Source organism: Acipenser ruthenus, chromosome 11, assembly GCF_902713425.1.
Source record: "Acipenser ruthenus chromosome 11, fAciRut3.2 maternal haplotype, whole genome shotgun sequence".
In the NCBI taxonomy this organism is placed as follows: domain Eukaryota; kingdom Metazoa; phylum Chordata; class Actinopteri; order Acipenseriformes; family Acipenseridae; genus Acipenser; species Acipenser ruthenus.
Window position 1 is genome coordinate 35,800,352 of NC_081199.1, and position 23,427 is coordinate 35,823,778.

A 23,427-nucleotide genomic window follows, 5' to 3' on the forward strand; every position below is an offset into this window, starting at 1 on the left:
GCTCTCCTTTGACTGATTTTTTTTTTCTGAATAGAAATAAAATACCTAAGGGCAGACTTTGGTCCATATAATGAAGCATTAGTTGCCAGCAGCAGACATGCTTTCCTGACAATTTGCCCCTACATGTGTTTTTTTTTTTTTGTTAGTTTTTTTATAGTTGGAGACCAGCGTGTACATGGTTAATTAACAATTACCACACATATTTCATAAAAATCACCATTTAAGGTAAAACTGTTTAATGAATGTTTGTGACCCTGGTTGACAAATATCATAATTGATGAGACATTTTCAAAATATATTTTGCAAATCCTAGGTACAGTAATTCAAAGCTTTGAATAATCACACAGAAAAAGCGAGCAACGTATGTAGGCTAAAGATTTTAGTAGTGCTCTTTTTTGTTTTGCAATGGTGAGCTAATTGTACTGCAACAGTGCTTGAAAGGGTTTGATGCAGACAGAACATCAGTGTTTTTTCTTCACTCTTTATTGGCCTTTGTTGATATTAACTGGGTCACAATTCGATATGCATGAAGCAGCAGAACAAAATACCCCTTTACCACGTGACAGCTATTTCTCTTTTTAAAATCTTCTGGTAAATGTGCATGACTTTTTAATAAATTCTCTCAGGATCCTCTCAGGATTCATTTTATAAAGTCTTGCTGCAGAGTTCATGTAAATTAAATGTGAGAACTTCCAGCAGAAAGAACTGGCTTTGAGGCAATGGTTCCTAAAGATGAGTAATCAATAAGAGTTTCATTAAGGAAGTAAGGTTCATCTAAATTTAGCAAAGCGGTGGTTCAGGCTGGGAACTCACTTTTTAAGCTGGATTAAAATCATAAGAATCAAGCATATTAGGCACCCTTATTACTAGAACATTCGTTAGTCAAATCGCTAGTATCTCTTTCGCCATTCGATAAACACGTCCAATGATCAGCCAGAAGGGCTTAATATAGTACCTCAATCCATTTGTCCCCGCTGTCTGTCAGTTCACCTCCTCCTCCCCAGCCTCCACCTGCTTTTTGGCTTCGTCTAAGGGGGAAGCCAAAATTATGGGCAGGGGTACCTCGAAGGCCCGAGGCCAAAGGCCTAAGATGTACTATAACTATGTATAGCGTAGTATTTGTTGTGTAAGCTTTAATAAATATTGTTCTCTGTTGCATGAGTTGTCCTAACTGAAACCCTAACATAAAACATAAACTGAAGGTGTGTCCTAATTCATACCATGTACTACTCTCTCATGCCATGATTTATCAGTATTCTGTTAGTGAGTGCATGAAAATTCAAGTTTATTCATTACATCCCTTTTTGTAATTGGTTCCATTTATACATTTTTTTTCGTACATATGAAATGTTTTGGTCACGTCTGATTCAAACATCTAAACTCAACATGACGTATGAACTAATGCAAGTCTGAATGTTAAGGAACAGTCATTACCCAAACCTCTCATAGGTATGCTAAGAAGTAGCCTGCCTAATTGCTTCTGCTAGGACTAAGTGGATACAATTCGATGCAGCAAATTGATTTGAAACGAAAAATGTGAATGCAATAACCTGTCCTAGAGCTACATTCTCAGGCATGGGGATGAAAGACAACAACTTACCTTTTTTTTGCTTACTGCTGTTAATGTCTTTGCATCTTGTGTAACCCCGCCCCCATGAACAAAGCCTCAACAAAGCAATTGTGGCATTAACTTTTCAGCTGGAAAAGAATACAGTGAATAATAAACCTGGCTGAAGTTGTCTGCAATGCTAAGGCAGGCAACCCAGGGATGAACCACTTGATGGAACACAGTAGCACAGTGTTAAAGTGTTTGTTGTGCCACAAGAGTCTCAGTTTTCTCCTGTTTTGTTTCCTTATTCTCTATTCAGAGGAGAGGTGGTTCGAACCAAGAACTAAACTAGTCTTTGTTAACCCTAACAGCATGACAGTGTCCTGAGACAAAAATAAATAAATAAAAAAAACACATAGGCATTGTTTTACATTTATAATTTGATTGTGGCATACTCCACAAAACAAACTTGGTAATTTATTTAACTTTGAACACCAAATGGAAATATAATTATATTCCTGATTACAATACATTTGTTGTGTTATGTGTTATATAGTTGGTTACTATGGCAAGCCAAATTATCATTTAGAGATATCTCAAATTCATTTATAGATATCTCTAAATATTTGAAGATATCTCTAAATCATTTCCAGATATCTCAAAATATTTGAAGATATCTTCAAATATTTAAAGATATCTCTAAATCATTTTAAGATATCTAAAATACATTTACAGATATCTCCAAATGATTTACATAAATGCATTTTTAAATATCTTTAAATCGTTTTAAGATATCTCTAAATGTTTTTGAGATATCTTTAAATACTTTTCAGATGTCTCTAAATCATTTAGATATCTCTAAATAACGTCCTGTCCATTTAAAGATATCTCTAAATCATTTGAAGATATCTTAAAATAACTTCCTGTTCATTTATAGGTATCTCTAAATCATTTTAAGATATCTTCAAATAACTTTCTGTTCATTTAGAGATATCTCTAAATCATTTGAAGATATCTTCAAATGAAGAGGAAGCCATTTCGAGATATCTTGAAATGACTTCCTATGAAAATGCTATATGTTTTCAATGGACTTCCTGTCCATTTAAAGATATCTTCAAACGAACAGGAAGTTATTTAGAGATATCTCTAAATGATTTAGAGATATCTCTAAATGAACAGGACGTTATTTGAAGATATCTTCAAATGATTTAAAGATATCTTTAAATGATTTAGAGATATCTTTAAAACCCTCATTTTAAGATATCTCTAAATGACAGTTTGGCGTGCCATGCTAGCACAATCCATATGGTTTCCATAGTATTTAAAGATATCTGTTAATCAATTTGAGATATCTTTATTTCATTTAGATATCTTAAAAACTGCACAATTAAAGATATCTGGAATTCAATTTGAGGTACTGTATCTGGAAATATTTTACAGATATCTCTAAATATTTCAAGATATCTTAAAATGCAATTTGAGATATCTCTAAATGATAATTTGGATTGCCATAGGTTACTGCCTTGATTTTTAATTGCCTGCTATACTCCAGATCATATTTGCACTGCAACAGCTACAGTATGTACAAGTCTGTCCAGTTTGCAGAACCGTGGTAGGAATCACAGGGAGTATGATAGACGGGCTTTGTTTCAAGAGCGACATCTCAACAGGAGCAAGCATCTGCTCCATGTTTGTGAGGCCAGGCCCCTGCAGACCAGAGAGTGGCTCAGAGAGACTTTTCATAGTTATCCTCAGGCAAGCTTTCAAAGTGTGATCTCATCAAACAGATTGAAGTTGATCAGGTTTCAGCTACACCTCTTCCTACAGCTGAGACCCAACTCATATCAATTACTTATAAAGCGGAGATTGAGTAAATTGAGCTTTAATTACAGGATACATGTTCCTCCCTCCCCTTATCTCTCTATATCTCTCGCAATATGTTGCTGTATTAAGTGGCACTCTAGAAGGTTATTTAATTCATTTTTAATGTATGTAAACTGGACCACTATATTAGGGGCTGAAAATATGAAATAATGAAAAACAAGTTTAAATGTATCTTATTCAAGCATTCTTGCACTCGACAATGTTGAGGTGATTTTATCCTTTTTCATATACAAAGATTTGCAAATGCAGAAAAATAAACCCATGTCCATTTAAAAATGTATCATACTGTTTTCAGATACTAAGGAAACTATAAGTAGGGCCACGGAAAATTCACGATTTCACAGAAATTGTGTATTTGACTGCCTACCGTCAAAACCTTTTTATTTATTTATTTATTTTCTTTTACATTACTCTTCACCAGCTTTTATCATGTAGAAACCATAGACAGCTACATAGAAATGTCTGCAACAATAATAAAACTACTTCTAATAATCTTATATTTATCATGGTGTCAGTCTTGGATGTCACATCTTTGCCACTAGATGCAATCCCTGATTTCACAAGCTGTAGAGATGAAATTGAATCTTACAAGCACTATGCCGCTGAAAGGGACAAAAATGTCAATACTGTTGATTTCTGGGTGAGGTCTGAAATCAGATTCCCAAACATGGCAAAAATTGCACTCTGCTTTTTGTCAATTCCACCAAACTCTGTCGATGCAAAGAGCAGTTTCCGCATATGGACAGGTTTTTACACCACAAAGACAAACCATGAGTGTTGAAACTGCAACAAGATGCATGATGCTTCAACAAACAACTAGTTTTCTGCTCACAGGCCAGATAATTGTTTGTGTGTGTGTGTGTGTGCATGCGTGCGTGCGTGCGTGTGTGTGTGCACACCACTCTAGATGGATAAAAAGTCGCATACAATTTCTTCTTCTTGTTTTTCCTGTTCTTGTTCTTTAGATTATTTTGTAGAGGTTGATTCGCTCAAGTAGCACGATGTTATGTGGGTTTTAAAACGTCATATATAATTTAGTGTGTGTAAAGAAAAACACAAAGTTTCGGTTTTGGCACTTGCATTTAACCCTGTTTTTAACTTGTTGTTTTTCAAAGTCAGCATAACACTATACAACACAGTCTGTTTAATTACTGTATGAACATAGCCTTAGTTTTAAATGTTTACAAAACTCAACAAAGTTGCCGAATTTGTCATTCAGACTTGTTTTGTTTTAATCAGTTTTGTCTCCTTGTTACTTTTTTCAGCCAACACATTTAAATGACCCTTGTTTGTTACATTTTAAAAGATTGTTTTAAATGTTACAATGTAAGTGTTGACTCAGTAGCTACCATTAAATGTTAAAATGTTTCAACCTCTGTGATTTTCTTTGATGCGCTATTAATTTTAGGCAACTTACAATAGAAACTTTTTTTTTTTAAATAAAATGGCACTTCCGTGACAATCCGTGAAATGTATATATATATATTTTTTTTTATTGTAATTTGTGAATTTCTTGAAAAAGTACAGTGAATTTTCCGTGGCCTTAACTATAAGCCCCAAAGCAGAACAAAATGACCTTGAACTTTAAAAGGTAGACATTAGACAGAAATATGTTTATTCACCTTCTACATGATGAATATGTCAGCTGCTTCGCAAAATCATTAAAACATACAAACCAGACAACAAAGGCTATTCCTCTGAAAATAGTCCTTGTACAGTGTTCATACAAAACAGCTTTTATAGCACTGTGATCAAATTTGTGATATAGGCAGTTTAATTATACATATTGACCTCTCAATACTGTATTTCCATTGCTCTGCAAATTATAACTCTATCTCACTTGTGAATCGTGACACACTGAATGGCGCCATTTTCCCAACAGCAAAAATCAGTTTAACCTGCTATATGGTAAATGTCACTGAAACAGGAACAGAATGAAAGATCATATCAGGTAAACTACCTAACTAACACTTCTCTTATGTGAAAGGTAGAACCATCCACCTCTGCTAAATATTGGTACTGGTATGCCAAGTAAAATTTCATTTATGATTTGAAAACCATTGATACTGGTACAATATTTAGAACTACATTTCCTCTCTACAGTACTTACATTTCCCTTTTAAATCTACAGTAGCTGTTGCTGTGTATCAAGGCAATGCTTCACCGATTTCTAAAGTGCCTTTGGATGTTGTATTGTATGTTAAGGGCACTGCCTATGGTATTCTTAACAGGTCCCAGTTTATATTCAGATTCGGTAATTAAAGACTCCTCTAAAACTCCCAGACTCCCACACACACACACACACACACACACACACACACACACACACACACACACACACACACACACAAATCAAAACAATGCAACAATAAGCTACTGATAACAAATTGAATATCCCCACAGCATGCTGGTTCTTGTGATAATGTCCCCAGGGATACTGTTTTAAAGATTAAACTTCTCTCTTATTGCGAACAACAGCAACCAAATGCAACTGAAAAAAGGGGTAGGGATTGACTCTGAGACACTGGAGATTAAAGAAAGAAAAAGACTAAGTGAAATACCTCTTCAGGGCACAGGGTCTTTACAGAATTACAGTCTGTACATGGCTGGCTTTCTTAGGGGTCAGGTATTGAAGTTTGAATTCACCAAGGAAAACTCATTAAAGCGGTAAAGACTAATGAACAAAAACAGAATGTGGGCCCTTGCAACCGTCATATTTTCATTCTGGGCTTATCAGCACAGAGATGGGCAGGCTCAGTTTATACTTTTGAGTTAGTGGTGCTGCTCCTGAAGGGATTTGTATGACATGCTATGCAAAGTTAAAAAGTAATTTAATATAATATAAGGGTTATTTGAATATTTTCATCCAAAACGATAGAAGTGATTAGGGATACCAAATAATGGATAGTGGGGAGTATTGTGATGACATGTTACAGGGTTGCAATTTAATGACCCAATGACCATTACAGACTTTAGATCTGACTAGCAGAGCATTCTCTCGCTATATTATTATTTATTTGTTAGCCGACGCCCTTTTCCAGGACAACTTACGATTGTTACAAGATATCACATTGTTTTTATATACAATTACCCATTTATACAGTTGGGTTTGTACTGGAGCAATCTAGGTAAAGTACCTTGCTCAAGGATACAGCAGCAGTGTCCCCCACCTGGGATTGAACCCACAACCCTCTAGTCAAGAGTCCAGAGCCCTAACCACTACTCCACACTGCTGCCTTATATATATGAAATATTTTCTTTTACCCATTTTATTCCAACCCCACTACTCGGTCATAAATGCTACACTGATGATCACATGGCACATTACATGGATTATTTAACATAGTATTTCCTCATTATGTAGCTGCTTTATTGCCTAATGTAGTGGCTATACCCAGTGAAAGTTATATAAGCATAAAAAAATAAGTAAACATTAATTGCATTTAAAATTAAATCCACAAATTACTTTGTAAAACACATGAATACCACCAATATTTTCAATTAATTTGATGTATTTGCTAGATATTTAAAGTATAATAAATAATTATATGAAATATGCAGCAAAATGATAAAACTAGAATTTAATTAAAAAGTTGAACTGAAAAAAAAAATGGCACAGATGGGTAACTGCAAACTAGTACTTCAATTTCTCAATCAGAACAGAAGATTATCAACTCCACTGAATCATAATTAAATCCCCTGGAAAGAAGCCTATTTAATGTATGTATGTTAAATATATATTAGTCTTTTTCCTCTGCAGCCAGAGCTGGAATTTTAGAGCATTTTCACAGCACTGGAGAATCTCCCTAGATTGCATCAGTAACCTATACATTGTTATCTTGGGAGTAGCCCAAAAAATAAGTGGTCAATGCCATCCAGGGGGGAATTCTTGGAGATGGAAAATACCCACAAAGTTAATGCCAAAATCAGCGAGCCAAGATTCTTGCATGAAAGAAGGCTACTTTCATGGACTGGGGGTCATAGGGAATGCCGAACATACTTACAGCAACCTCCAAACCAATGCAAACCAATATAATTGTTTTTGTTATTATATAATTATATAATTTTCTTAGACTATGGATTGGATGCTGTAATGAATTAAGCAAAACACCAGTACTCCTAACAATAGCAGTAACAATAATTACGCTGTCCCAAAATCCTAGTTTTTGGAGTATGTTTCCTCTGGAAAAAGGCCATCTAAGTGAACTTCTCAGCATGGCTAAAGTTGTTGTTCATTGTTCTTTCCATATGTGACTGGTGTGTTAATAATTCTTTGGTCAATAAGGTTTTCCTCAAATTATAATTACTTGTTTTTACCTCACTGAAGCTCTATGCATTTAGAGTAAAGAAGAAAAAAAGTAATTAGATTGGTGTTTCTAATTCTGCCTGCAAGGACGAACAGATTATATTTGCAGCAATCAATATCTTGTTACGTCCGCCTTTCCTTATCTTTCACGCTAAATAATTCACTGTTGAAACTTGTCAATGTCTTTGTCTAGAAAATAACAATTAATTGCAATGGCTCAAAACATCAGCAATCGATATATTATTATTGTGTAATGTAAAAGGAGCCTTCACTGTATATACTAATAAAGCATTAAACTTAAAGGGATCTGATTTTAAAAGTGTCCAATCTTATATGCTAGCAAGAAACAAATTACTGTTCTAAGTAGTTTCTTTCTAGTTCTACAATGTTAAAATAATTGCATTCTTTACGCACTGAATCAAAGTCTTTTGTCCCTTCAACCAACTTTTGAAACAAGTTGTTGAGATGAGATGAGCTCAAAAGCTCCGGCTCTTTTGCATTGTGGTTAAGACACTCGCTTTCGGTGTGCGAGGTGGCCAGTTCACGCCCAGTCTCTGCTCTGTTACAGTAACACCAACAGAATGCTTTGCAAATACTTGTTAAATGTGATATCTATAGACTTGGATTTGAACACCATCTATCGTATATACAGTACAAATAAATAAAAAGAGCAACTTTGTATGGGTGTGTAATAGTAGTAATTAATGTATTCTTCCTGGTTAGAATCAATTTGTATATTATTTCTGTTCCTGTCATCAAATCCTGATGACTTTTTGAAAACGCAAAGGTTAGAAGCATGTGTTTGAGAGCACTGTTGAGGCCACGGTGGTGCTTTAAACTTCAGGATGTGATGACTGAAACAGAAAATGATATACAGAGTGAGTGTAAACAAGAAGATGAATACATTGGTTAAGATAACTGGGATGTTTCATAACCAATGGCAAATTGCTCTTTAAATTCCATCAAGAGGTTTTGGTGACATGATGGCTGCAATCAAGGTGATCCTCATGACTAAGCTACTATCTAACCAAGACTAAATCTGGAATAACAGACTGACTGGTACAGCTTGGACAAGGGACTATCTGTATAAAGAGATATACAATAGAAAGAATAGAGGGAGCAATCTCATGGGCTTACAAGTATTCTAACCTGGGCAAATATGCCACTAAACCAGCAAACTTGGAACTTTTAGAACCAATATAATCCCAAATCTGCATATCTTGGTTGTTATGCCTCATGCCAAACCACACATCTACTGTGTGGATATTGGACCATATTTGAACACCCTGTCATGTGCTATTGCTTTTCTACATGGCCCAGAAGTCTACTTTAATATTTGTCTAAGATTAACTTAATAAAACATGTTTTTTGAAGGACAAATGTGTTGATTCAGTATGTCTATAGTTGTAAATGCATTTATAAGTCCCTTGCATTCTGTTCTTATTAGTAATTCATTACGCCCCATAAGTGAGTGCTCGTAAAAATCATGCCCTCTGTTTACTATGAAATAAAAAATGTATAGGTCTCTAAGGATTGTAATATATTTTCTGGGCAACCAGCTTTCATGGTTTTAAACACAGTAAATATCTTATTACAGATGACTTGTGTACAGTATGTGTTGGAAAGGCACCATTGTGTTATGTGCACTACTGGGCTGCTGAGTATCCTTTCAAGAAATGGTTTATATTTGAAATGCTGCATGTGGATTCATATTTTATGTTGGATTAACATGAAGGAAAGGGGAATTTGTCTTGATTTCATATTCAGTATAACATATAATCTTGGTATTTTTTCCCCTTGTTACATTTGATTCAAAAAGGCTGTATGTATAGTATTTTCTGGAATTTTGTATACAGCTGTGTTGAGAGGATCTAATTGATCTGGATGGTAACCATAGTGACCTTTTTTAAGTTGGTAGGCCTCACTCAAGACCTCTAGTTCTCATTAACCTTAGTACTATTCCATTTTCACTGCTATCCATATCTTTACTTTTCAGGAAAAAAATGCAACTATATACTTGTGTATCCATAAACTAGTCGCTTACCCTTACTGAAATAAATGATTGTATTTTTTTTTTTTAAATAATGTATTAGACAGTGTCAGTAGATACTGTATTGAATAACTGTAATCTTACTTTTTCTTTTAACAGACTGCTTTTAAATGGATCTTTTTACAACAATATATTATAAACAGACATGTTTCCTGTTACAGTACATAGACCCAGATCTTTCTGTCTAGGCCATTAGTACAGTGGCAGAAGGCAGGGTCGGATTAAAGGACATGGGGCCCTCCGCTATTTTGGGGGCCCTATGCATATTATGGCGAATGGTGTTATTGACATATTGGTTAATCGGGCCCTGCGTTGGGTATAGAGAGTGTGGGCGGAGTGGAGCGAGCCAATTGTATATGGAGCGGGGGAGTGGAGCGGGGTAGCTGCTGGAGCAGAGTGCAAAGCGGACATTTCCAGCCCGCTCTATAGAGTGATTTGCGTATAGGTTAATCCGGCCCGGGCAGTAGGCAACCTGACTTTCAGATTGTATATCTACAAAGAGGCTGATATCTACCAAAATAAATGTTTTAGGTCCTGCACTAAGAGAACATGTTTAACAGGTTAGTTATATGATTATGTTTGTGGCATTAATCTTTAGGAATGTTAAAATCATATGACAAAATGCTACAATTTGAGATCTCACGCTGGAAGTGGGATGATGAAATGTGTTGCTATAAAGAAGCTGAGCAGGCACCAATCCTGAAAAAGCTTGTTTTTAAAAATTCAAAATTGATTTCCTGTGAGGTGTATGTGCTCGTTATTGGTGAAAAGCAGTTGCTTTTTTGATGGCTTCTACAGTCAGCACAGATCTACAGAAAACATTTTCATATTTTAAGAGCATATTGATGCTAGACATTAAAACACGTTTGCATGCCTTCTGAATGTACAGTCTAATTACAAGTTAAAGTGTAAGTCATGCAGTTACAAAACAAACCTTCTTTCTGTTACATTTATATTATATTAACTAGGCATTCACTCTTGAGGTTGACATTACGGTAGAACTCATTTGGAATAAGATAATTGTGAGGGAGGAATCTGAACCATTCAGCTCACACTGTCTCCATTCATCTCACATTTCCAATAAGTCAAGAAAAGAAATGGATCCCAGTTGCCCTGAGTGGCTCTAATTGGGAATGAAGATAACAACTCTTTCTGGAAAGCTTGAAGACTTTATGTGGTTAGGTGAATGAGCCCACTTTGGTTTTATCCTTGTACCATAAATTGACAGGGCTTGTTTCTTGACAGTCAATTACGGCACATACACAACCATATAATTACACATAATAACTGGATAACTACAGACTGTTCATGCTCTAACATGAGAACTACTTGTGGAAGTAACATGGCAGTGACCTGTACCATGTGGTTACCAAGTAATTATTACACAGTTATTTCATCATATAAGAACCAGAACCATTGGTATTTACCCAGATATTACAATTTAATTACGCGACTATTCAAGTGCTACCCTCGAATGGACCCAGCATCCCATTAAATAAATACATCCTGATTTTAAACAAAAATAGAAATATTGTTGATTTAAAAAACAAATCCCACAGAACAATCCTATGAAAATGCTAAAAATGCTGAAATGGTTTACATTGCTTGTAAAATGCCAGCAGTGTTCAGTTATGCAATGAAAGGTGTAAAGCTGGCAGATTATCATCATCATAATGTCCCTGGATCAATTATTTTGGCTTTTGGCAAAACCAACTTGCTAAAGCAATTAATAAAGTCTTAACCCAATGATAAGTCAATCAGACTTTGTCCTGTGATGTAATTTTAGTACCACGTTTTTATGCATGCGCTACCGCCAGATGTCAGACAAAAATTTGGAAAGTGACCTCTATCATTTTCACGTAGGCAGTTTTGAATAGGGGGCAATTTTTTTCCTTTGTGATCCAAACAAACATCATCAAATATATACAAGGATAAATACATGCAGATATGTTTTAGATTGGTTTTCATGAGTTTTACATACCTGGACATATTTCAAATCATAAGGGAAATTAAGGAAAGTGATATATGAAAACAAATAGTGTCTTTTCTGGCCTACTTGTAACATTACAATTAGACACACGGATGGATGCCTCAAGGTTAGTTAATTAAATACTACAATTCATTATTAATAGAAAAAAAATACCCTCCACTGTTTGTTTCTTTGTTTAGATTATGTTTGTAGTTTTTACATACCTTTATCCAGCATTGGCTATCTTGTAACTTCCATCACGTTGCACTAGGCTACAGTAGGATTTATAGCATTTATTTATCACGTTTGATGTATCACCCAGTACTGGACACAAAGTATATTTTCCAAAAAAAACAAAAAAAAAACATGTTAGCCATGAGAGAACTGGAATTTGTTAAAATAAATAAATAAAAATGATAAACATTAATACAAAATTAAGAAACTAGTTTGGCAAGGTCTTTACTGGTTAACAATGCTGCTTAGGAAAGAAAAAACAATGTGTTGAAAAAGTGTCTAAAAACCTTAACAAGCAAGAGTAAAAACACACAGGAAAAACAACACACAGGAAACTATGTATTCATTTTGTTATTTAATTATTTTCTTAACCTTATAAAAAATATAAGGATGAGATAACATTAAGCTTCAGCACTCCTGTAAATGCTGTATTTTAAACTGTAATATTCAATTAGCATTATTACCTATTTTTTTTTTTTTAATGAAAGGGTATTTATAAACCTTGTAGAAGATACATTTGTGTAAGAACAACTGTATCATTAAGAGCACCTGAGATACCAATATCTTGTTAGCATTCTGCTAATTAATGTGAGTATTCTGCAGCAGGGTGACATGAGCAAGACTGAGAACCTGAATAGCTCCTGTCTCTAGTTTGCATGTTAAACAGGAGACTCTCTGGAACACAAGGCCCCAGACGTAATCTCTGAAGTGGCATGATGCTTATTAATATTCATTATTAAAGAAGTGTTGAAGTTTGTTAGGAATATTCAGGAATTAACTGTCTCTGTATGTTAGCTCTCATCTTGCATTTTGTGCAGGGGGGCTACTGAGACAGAATGAACAAAGCATCTCAAAAAGGTCTGCTGTAGGGCAGGCATGTGTGTGTGGTGTGTTGGGAGGGGAGGGGCATCATGGTTTGATGGAATAAAGATGGTGATGGGCAAGGAAGTATCATTTTACTCAGTACATTTTCTCACAGTTGCATTATAAATGAAATAAAATACATGTACGTAAATGCCAAACATAACTAAATTATTAGTTATGTTTTGTAGGTGTATAGAGAGAAATACTATTCCTGTTAACACAGAAATAGAAAAAAGTAGTATGTTTCAGTTTCACTCCTTATTTTCATGCCATTCGTGATGTAACTTTCCTTTTTAAGTTGTTCAAGAGGACGTCATATGCCTCCAGGAACTGACATATACTTAAGAGAAAAATACCCAGTCTGTTTTGTTATATAAACAAGAAATGATGTGTTGAAAAGCAATTAGGTAATGAATAAAAAAATCCTGAAAGTCTTTTGAATTACAAATACTTTCAAGGTAATTAAAAGAGAAAGCTTTCAGGAAATTAAATTCTACAGAGTGCTTTGCATGCATTTGAATACCTTTTGGAATACAGGACAGCAAATGTCTCTCATTAATAACTGATAAGACTTGTTGTTATTGATATTAACACACAGCAGGCAAGTCTCTGAACTGTGCATTTATAGTGCATTGGATTTTTACAAAATGAAAACAAATTCTGACCTGAATGATGAATGAGCATTGAAGGTAGTGGCCTTCAGAGCCTGGAAGGGGGCACATTGTAACTGTGGTGTACAATTCCCGTGACTAATTGCCTGTGATCTTGAAAATAAGCTTGGATCAAAGAATATTAAAGATTTTGAATACAAAGAAAACCTGTTACTCTACAGATGTTTGTTGAGAGTAGAAAGGACATTAGCAAAAGTGATAATTCATAGTACATGGGTTATTAATTAATGCAGATGCATTATTTCAGCTTTAATCCAATTAGAGTTTATTTGGGAAGATCTCTCTGAAATGCAGAATTATGAATGGTATTTTAGAAACATTCCAGGTAACCCTCAGCTATTAATGATCTGTTCAAAGTATGCTTTAACCAAATTAAATAATGAATTGTCGCATGACTTTTTCATGAAATTCTTTCTGCATGTATTGTTTTTGTAATTAGAATGCACCTCAGTACACCATACAGTATGGTATTATTAATATTGGCAAGGCAGAACTGATGGTGGGATATTTGAATGTCTAAACAAGATTAGCTAGCTTATGTTGCCTGGATATATACAGTGTATGTAAAAAAAAACTCACAGAGCAAAACAGGTTATTTGCCTCTGCTTTATTTCTGCTTTAAACAGATTACATAACTTAATTATGAATGGCAAATATCAAGCTGTAAATTACCTGGTCTTTGCAGTTGAGCCTTTAGTGGCATATCTCAACAGTACTAATGCAGATCTAAATACAACTTTATGTAGTTTAGGTAGGGCCAATTCTGTACCTAAGTTATGATAACCAGCATCTCTACAGTGCATTTCTGTATTATATTATTGTCCTATTAAAAGTATTATATGCAAAATGCCAGACAGGGCAGTATCTTAATAATTTTAAGCAATTCGTGTTTTTGAATTCAGACTGCTCAAGGCTCCTGTGGTACAGTGATTAATTGAGGGTGATTTTCCTTTGGCAGGCTTGCACTCTAATTAAACATATATTCAGAAGCAGCATTTTGTAATAGAAAAAAGGCAAGACAAAAAAGCAAGCTTGTGTGCATCTGTTTTCTAAGCTAACCTGCTTCTGCTCTGACATCTACAAAACACGGCAGTCTGTTTTAAGTAGGACTTGGTACACCAGAGGATTAGCATTTACCTGTCCCTGTGCAACACTCTGCTCCTAGTGGATATAAGGAATACATTTATAAGAAATACCACAGAGCTAGCTGTGTTTTATTACCCATACCAAGTTGCCCTTTAAGCTCTTTGTAAGGCACTGATACATTATTTATTTATTTTGTATCCAGAACTAACTAACTGATTGATGGGTCACTAAACTGTTGGTATTACACAATATCTTAACTGTGCACTGTGTGTTTTTTTGACATTACAAATTCAAGTGCATTGCAATCAACAAGTCTTTATTAGAAGTGTAGGTACATCTGTACCATTTTTTGCAACTCTGATTTCATAAAACATGTCTAACATGTAACTGTTTCAAGGACTGTAAAAAACGGTAATTGCATGTAGTGTGATCCACACAGTGCTCTTTTGATGTAGTGTATAATACAATGGATTGATAACCTGGTGTCTGTAATGTTGTTTCCTCCCCTATGAAGAGAGATGCCAGCAGTGACAGTCATTATTCAGTATGGTGGCAGTAAGAATTGGAGAAGCAGTGTAAGTACCTGCTCAGTGTGTGCATACTAGGACTGCCATAACTCTCATTCACTCACAAATACCCAGCCGTAGATCAAAGAAGTGTGCAGATTTGAAATTGTATGAGCAGCGCTGGAAAAAGACAGATAATACTCCATGATACCTGCTAAAAGACTCTTCTAAAAAACAGTAAATAGCCTATTGTACGATCGCCAATGATTACTTATCTGTTTGAAAAATACATTTCCAGGATGTTTTCCGGATGGCTGGGTTTATGAAATATCAGTCAACCTGCCAATTGAAGATGAAATTGTATATTTACCACTGCAAAATTAAGTTATTGTATATGGTCTGTCATGTAAGTGTGCCATTAATTTGATCTTTGGTTCAGGACACTCTAATATCAAAACAGGGGTTGACAGAGTGCCACATTGCAGCCTGTCAGATAAGCTATTAAAAGTCTGTAAGTGGATACAGACTAGCACTTTTGCGTACAGCCTTAAATCATGTGGAGTACCTTTCTGGATGATTTGTTCTTAATGCATTATTATGGATTTTAGTGACAGATTTAAAGTTGAACTAACTTATAAATTCCTTGTTTTTAATTAAAAATGCTCATTTCTTTTCTGTTTTCAAAGCTTTTCATTTTAATGTGTAAGAAAAAAAAAAGTAATTGTGGATGGCCACCATTTTACCTTGTCACTGCTTACCGTATATGAGATTTTAATGCATTGAATACATTTTGTTTGGAGGGAAACAAATTGTATTTACTGCTATGTATTGTACACACTTTATTCACAGTATCGGGTTTACATAGGTATACTCCACTATATTTTCATTATCACACATTTAGACACAATATTTGGAAACTGTAAGCCATTTCAACAGGATTCCTAATGTTAAAGTGACAAAATTAGAACTAAAATTAGATTGGAAGCCATGCTTCCTTGTGAGTGGAGTTTAAGGTAGAGAGATTAGATGAAAGTATGAGTTAACTTCGGGAAGATCAGCTTAAAGTTGACCCAGAGTAGTTTATACTACTAGGAACTTTTGGCGCTAGAATAGGAGCTATTGCCTTTTTATTGGTAAGTAAACTTTTTGCTGTAGATGGATTTAGTACCATAAGGTCTTTGTATCCAAAATCCTGTTGACTGGGCACTGGTGTCTGTATATCATTCATAGCTGATGAAGGACAACATACAGCATGAAACAGCATGAAAAAAAACAGCAGGCCATTGTGAATTGGGACTTTTTGATCATTTGTGGAATATCTTTTTAAGTGGCGAATAAAAGTTGTGGCTTTTGAGTTCCATCAAATGTGACGAGTGGAAAGGCTAGCACTCAGATATAATGCAATTGTCCTTCCACTGACCTCACTAAGGGAGCTCACTACCTTACAGCAATTATCCTATTTTTATCCTATGACTAACTCCTACCCATGCGTACCACTGGGAAGTGACACTCACTTGTTTTTTTTGACACTTTTCTCTGACCCTCTCTGATCTTATTCAAGCAGTTTTATAATCCAGTGTGACAAGCATGCTTTTAATTTTGAAACAGTCTCTGTGGAAAGGACAGCCCTGCCCAGTCCTATCACTCTGCTCAGGATGTGCTTCTTGCTGACAATAACATTGGACCGTTTCTGTTGTTAAAAGCTACTTATCAATCATGTAACCAGAAGAAAACTTACCACAGCGATTTTCAAAATGAACCGTGTCCTCATTTTGTTGTTTAAATATGTCAAGACAAGGACCAAACATTAAATACTGTGGAATCTTTATTATGATGAGCCTATTTATGATTGACAAGATAGTTATTGCATAACAAAATAAAAAATAAAAAACCAATAAAGAATATGGTTGACCATAAAATTACAATAATTAAATCCTTAACATACAAACAAAACACCAAGGGCCTGATTTTAAAAACTAGATTTTGAGCAAATGTATTCATTTTAAATGTAAAAATGCTTTCTGTTTGTATTTCAACTTTTCAATTTAATATTTTGTTTTCTTTTGTGAAGCTGTTGTTTATAGTAATTCGGAGATTTAGTTAAGCCACCATTTAAGTTCTATACTTTTTCTGTTGCAATATCTGGCATTGTTTAAACCTTTACAAGGGTAAGTTGTGAGGATGTCTGATCTGTTTTTTTTTCCTGTTGCTTAATGTCAGGCATTGTCAATCCGGTTGGGTGATTTATCCCAACATTTATACATTATACAGTCTTTACAATATACAGCCTCAAAATATCTTTGTGAGGTTGTGCAGCTTAATGATAATTCTTGAACCAACAGCCTGATTCGAAAGGAGACTTTATCAAGTCTATAAATATATCTTGATCAGGTATAACAATGAGTGAGCTCTGGGTTTTGGCAATATAATGAAATAGTACCGTTTTGAACACTGAATATAACTAATGATTTTGGTCCATGCTTCCTATTATAATACAGATTGGTTTTCATTAAATGTAACATTTGTATTAAAATGTATTATTACCTAAAGAATGGATCATTTCAATATGTTGTATACCCTAAGAGTAATCACATGGCTAAAGGATATATTTTTTCTTTTCCAATTCACAGGTCAGTGGGGTAGATGTATGGGTGAAGACTGTGGACCAGGAGGGGTTCAGACGAGAACTGTGTGGTGTGTCCATTCAGAGGGCTGGACAACACACCATTCCAACTGCAAACACACTGGCAAGCCTGAAAGCCAGAGGCAGTGCTTCAAAGTGTGTGAATGGCACCAGGAACTCTTTGAATGGGAAGTGTCCGAGTGGGGGTCATGCATTCTGGTTCCTTATTCGTCCAATGACCAAAAACTAAGGACTTCAAAGTGTGTGACTGCGCAGCATGGAATACAGCAAAGGAAAGCTCATTGCATTCGAAAGACCAACAGGACAGTGGTGACAGACGAGATCTGTGAGTTTTTTACACCAAGACCGACCATCGAGCAAGCCTGTCTCATTCCTTGCCCCCATGACTGTGTGGTGTCGGAGTTCTCACCATGGTCTGCTTGCAGCAAGAGCTGTGGGACAGGATTACAGCACAGGACACGGGCAGTGCTGGCCCCTCCAATGTACGGGGGTTCAAACTGTCCTAACCTGACAGAAACCAGGACTTGTAATAATCATCTTTCTTGTTCTTTTGGGGAGGATGAGTACAAATACAGCCTTAAAGTTGGGCCTTGGAGTGAGTGTAGGCTACCCCATCAGAAAGAGATTCGACTAAGTGGAAGAACGATGCTTGATTTTAGCACTGAATCTGCAGAGAAGAATAATGTTAAGCCGCAAATCCTGAATCACCACCATCATCGTTATCACCAGTCAAAGTCATGGGACATAGAGATTGGCTCCCAAACTCGACAGGTTAGGTGTACAAGAAGTGATGGAAGGAATGCAATGCTAAGGTATGATTTCCTTTTGTCGTTTGTTCACAAATTTTGAAAAATTTCCAGTAAAGAAATGTTTATATTATGAACATTATACATAATTCAAGAACACATATTAAAATTACTTCACACTTATAGCTACCTTAAAAAGGGCTCACCCAATTGTTTTAAAATATGAAATTGACAGACTTTTACACTCATGCTTGAGGGTATCAGAGTCTAAATGATCTTGACCTTCATTTTTATGGTTCCTTTCTGATATGTCATTGGCTGAGCTATTGGAGGGTATGCCTTGAGAAGCTCTTGTCCAATTTTTCTTTTTGGGTCGATTTAAAAATATATATATATATATTTAAAAGACTGAATATAAACATGTTACCACAGTACTCACTGACAAGTCAACTGCCTCTTTTTAACTAATCAACAGATGTTTTTAGATGTTATTAAACATAGAGGTGAGCACCAGCCTGGAAACTCTCTGCCTGGACTTGTTGAGCGCCTGACCAGTAGGGCTCTTTGAAGTACGATGAGGTGCACTATGCCAAGTTGATTTCTCACTAATCAACAGGAGCACAAAAGCAAATGTAACCCTCCTGGTGGGCCTGTTGGCAGGACCAGGATTCTGTGCTTGCATGACTCCCCCTGCACTCCAAGTGGAGATGCTATAGCAGGGGATCCACAGGGGTCCCCCCTCCAATTTTGACTGTGGGAGGGAATCTATTATGAAATTCGACTCTACACTCCATACTGTGAGTGTAGGTCAGTGTGACAGACCTTTCCATTGTACTGACACCATCATGTATTATGTATTGGTGATTCTGGGGAAGGTAGAATTAGGTACAAAATATATAATACTTAAACTTTTATGTGCTCCACATTTTATATATACTTAACGATGAACACTTAATGGAAACACTGTGCCTTTTTGTCCTAAAGAAAGCACAGCAGTTGCAGAATTATCATGGTGTTTTGAATCTTTTGTAAAAACAGGAGGTTTTCAAGAGGTCAGGCTACATTTTTGATAACGTCCTATTTTCCTGGTCTGCTAAATTTGATTCAATCATCATTTATGCTATCCACATAATAATATTAGTAAGAAGTTGTGTGTTTAATGCAGCAGGGGGTTTGGTAGCAATGCATAGTTTAATACCAGTCTACAGAGACATCAATGTTTGTGAAAGGATATGGTTGGAATTAGCATGTAATTTATTTCAAGCAATTCTGAGTGCAGCTCTGTTTTATAATTGCCCTCCTCCCCACTCCCCCCTTACAAAGCCTACGCTGCTGAAGTTTTCCAACATTCTGCATATTTAACCTCAATTAAACGGCGGTCCATTGTCCAGGGACTTCAAGGAACATTGCTTTTTATAAGATGTCTATTTTAACATGTTCTCCTGACTACATTAGCATTATGCTTTTTTTGTCATTCTGCATTTATAGAAATTAATTTTAAATTATACATGTTACAAATTGTGAATGTATTAACCACAGTATACTGTGCATATGAAAGCTCTATTGTCTATCCATGCTGAGCAAATTCTGAACAGATTTAGGATAATTTTTCATCTTCATTTACAATGGCAGTGATCACACTACCTTTGTGTAGTTGATGATAGACATTCAATTTTACAGATATTACAGAGATAGCATTATGTAGTGCATTATAAACTAAGTTATCTATCACTTTGGATTTGTATCTCAAACAGTAAGAAGTTATGATTGCAGCCTGTTCTTATATATATATTTGTATTGTGTCAGATTAAGGGGAGGATAGGAGAGAAATGTAGTCTAGGAGCGGCTAAAGGACTACATCCCCCAGAATGCCACGGGAGTGAGCAGGAGGAGGTTCACCTGGCTTTAAGTTTAATGAGGGATACCTGCCTGTAATTATCAGGCAGGTATATCAAGGGGACAACAATGTTTGTTCAGGGCAGTCTGGGTGAAGGCAAGAGGATATTGGTGTAAAGACCAAGGTACTGTATGAACCTTACACACACACACACACACACACACACACACACGCACATATATACATATATATAGTATTTTGAAATAGGAAGGGTTCTTCTTCTAGACTGACAAATTACAATAAAATAGAAATGTAAAGTATTCAATTTAAAGGTTATCCCTGAATAGTAATCTAACTATTCCTATTTTGCATGTTCGGATTGGCACAGTTCTTTCAAAACGACCTATTTCTGACTTTAGGGAGTATCAGAAATGTGTGATATTGTTCATAAAGAATAAATGAACTACTTTGTTTATTACTATTGTTTTCCCCCTACCAACTTCCAGTTTGGCTGATACACCCCCTCTAAGATTATTGAAATGTACACGACCCACACCCTGAACATTTCTGATAAATTACATAGTCTGTAGCGTTTCTGCTGGGGTACAAATATTCTGTTCTAAAAGTGAATTTTATACAAGTACATCAGCTTGTTGTGAAAAGGTTCAGTCCACCAGTAGGCCTGTTTTAGTGTGCCTTTCCTTGCACTATTTATACTGTTAAAAACATTTCTGAGATTAGAAGTTTATACATCAGCAATTACCTGTCGATTGGCAGTTCAGTTCTGTCCTTTCTGAAAAAGATAGAAGGCATGATTTGTGGCAATACAGTAGGAGCCATAAGATGTGAGGTTTTCATTTCAAGCCACGAGTCTTGTCTCTATATGTCATTTAATTATCATATGCATGTACAGTAAATATTTAATATTATTATTATTATAGATTGCAAGTAATGTGGCAATTAATTTAGATCATGCTCATTAAATTCCCCTCCTGAGTAACGGTTTATTCAGTTTCTTTAATAACTGCAAGGACTGAAGATCATACAATGACAGTTAATGTGCTCAGTATGCTATGTGCAAGATGTATTCATATTTGAAACGTGACGACCCCTCTCCCCCTTTTCTATTACAATAGCATCGCCAGCCTATAAAATATAGGCTTCTGAGGCAAACCGAAAGCAGATTAGCTATTAGATAATGAATGGAAATGAATGTGCTTTGGAGATTGGAATACAGTACTTGTTCCAAAACTAGACTTTATAATATTATATTTGCACTCAATATTTTAACCTGGGCATATATGGTGTCTGTAAAATCATCCATCCACCTGTAGGTCACACATTATTGCATATATCTGGAGAACCGCTTATCAAATTGCGATTGAACTTTTCACTGCTAATTTGCATTGTATAGACACACACATATTATTAGAAATTAAAATAAATAAATAAAATGATGTACTTTTTTAAAAAAAATAGGTAACCTAATAAACGAGAGCCAAAACAGATTTAGAATCTGTTCCAGTTTTAAATGACTTAAAGTCTTTTATAATTTAATGAGTTTCCAGAAGCTTTGAAAATGGTTGAATTCAAATCTAAAGCCATTCCAAAGGGAATTCAATTAACATCGGTGTTTACTTAACATTTATGGAGCCTCGTTGTTACCTCAATTAGGGAATGTTATAATCTGTGTCAAATAAATAAATAAATAAATAAAAAGAAAAAAGTGAATTGACTACAGATAAATGAAACCTTTTCCTATATGTGACAAATGAACATTTTTAATCAGTCACACAATCAATCAATTGAACATGTTATAATTTGAATCAATTAACTTATTAAATGATTTATTATGAAGACATGACACAGCAAGTGCTATGGATATATAATTGACTACGGTGGAAAGTAATCTTTCAGTGGTGGATCACAGGATGATGAATGAACCGATGGACACCACAGACAATTAATTGTTTAATTAAATTTAAATCATCCTAATTATATGAGGACAGTGCATTCCTTAATGTGGTAATAGTATGTGGTGCAATAGTTTGTGTACTGTAAGGTAGGGGAAGCAGTATAAGCAAAGCTTCGATGCAGATGAATGTGCATATTAAAGATAAAATTGAATACATTTAAATAATATAGTTACTGGCATTCAAACTGAACAAGGCAGCAGAATAAATGTACATTTTTAAAGGCAGGCCTGTATCTGAGGTAGATCTAATTGAGGGATAGTGCTGGGTAACCAGGCAAAGGGTAGGTGTAGGTAGCATGGGCAATGGGAATACAACTTGGCAAAAAAAAACTACAGGAAGATCAGTATTGGACCAAACAGAAAACATTTATGACAAAAAAAAAAAAAAATCATCATTTAACATTGCCTTTTAGGTTTCACTTTTAGTTTAGATGTATTAATGTAGACATTGGCTATACAGTACTTTAATCATGTTGTAACTGTCTGTGTTTGTTCTATTTTAGCCTTTGTACTCAAGACAGTGCCCCTGTGACCTTTGAGTCCTGCATCATGCCCAGGGACTGTGAAACCTCAGACTGGTCTCCATGGAGCCCCTGTTCCAAGACTTGTCGGTCAATGGACTTGTCTCCAGGGTACAGAACCAGGACCCGGAGTTTGAAGCAGATCCCAGCTGGAGGCGGAGAAGACTGCCCTGCTCTGGAGGAGAAGGAAGCTTGTAATATTGGTGGGGATCTACTGCCACAATGCCCTAGGTACTTTTCAAATAGATATACTTGAAGAAGCATTTAACTTGGAAGCATACGGCATGATAATGACTCATGTAAATCAACTTCTGTCAGGTCTGTGCTATTTGTACTTAATTCGTTTTTTGAGATGATGTGTTCTAACAGACAGAAAAGCAATTACCAGGTAGGTCGTCGGAGCCACGAGACAAATGGAGCCAAGCATTCTCAGTGTTAATGAAGTTTACCTTACTATTATTACTATTACTACGACTACTGAGAGGTCGCAGTTTTTTGAGCTCCTCCAGTAGCAATTAAAAAAAAAAAAAAACATTAAAAAAACTGTTATTTAAACTTTTTATTTTCCAAATCTTTTTATATTTT

At 35.4% G+C, this 23,427-nt stretch overlaps 1 protein-coding gene across 2 annotated transcripts in view; it reads left to right on the forward strand.

The window, feature by feature from the left end:
- LOC117426516 (thrombospondin type-1 domain-containing protein 7B-like) overlaps nucleotides 1-23,427 on the forward strand; it is a 144,357-nt gene that overhangs the window by 43,024 nt on the left and 77,906 nt on the right. For both annotated transcript variants that reach the window (XM_034044162.3, XM_059033829.1), the window contains exons 4-5: nucleotides 17,750-18,575; nucleotides 22,825-23,073. In XM_034044162.3, the coding sequence (XP_033900053.3) occupies nucleotides 17,750-18,575; nucleotides 22,825-23,073 (1,075 nt within the window). The remainder of the gene's footprint in view (nucleotides 1-17,749; nucleotides 18,576-22,824; nucleotides 23,074-23,427) is intronic.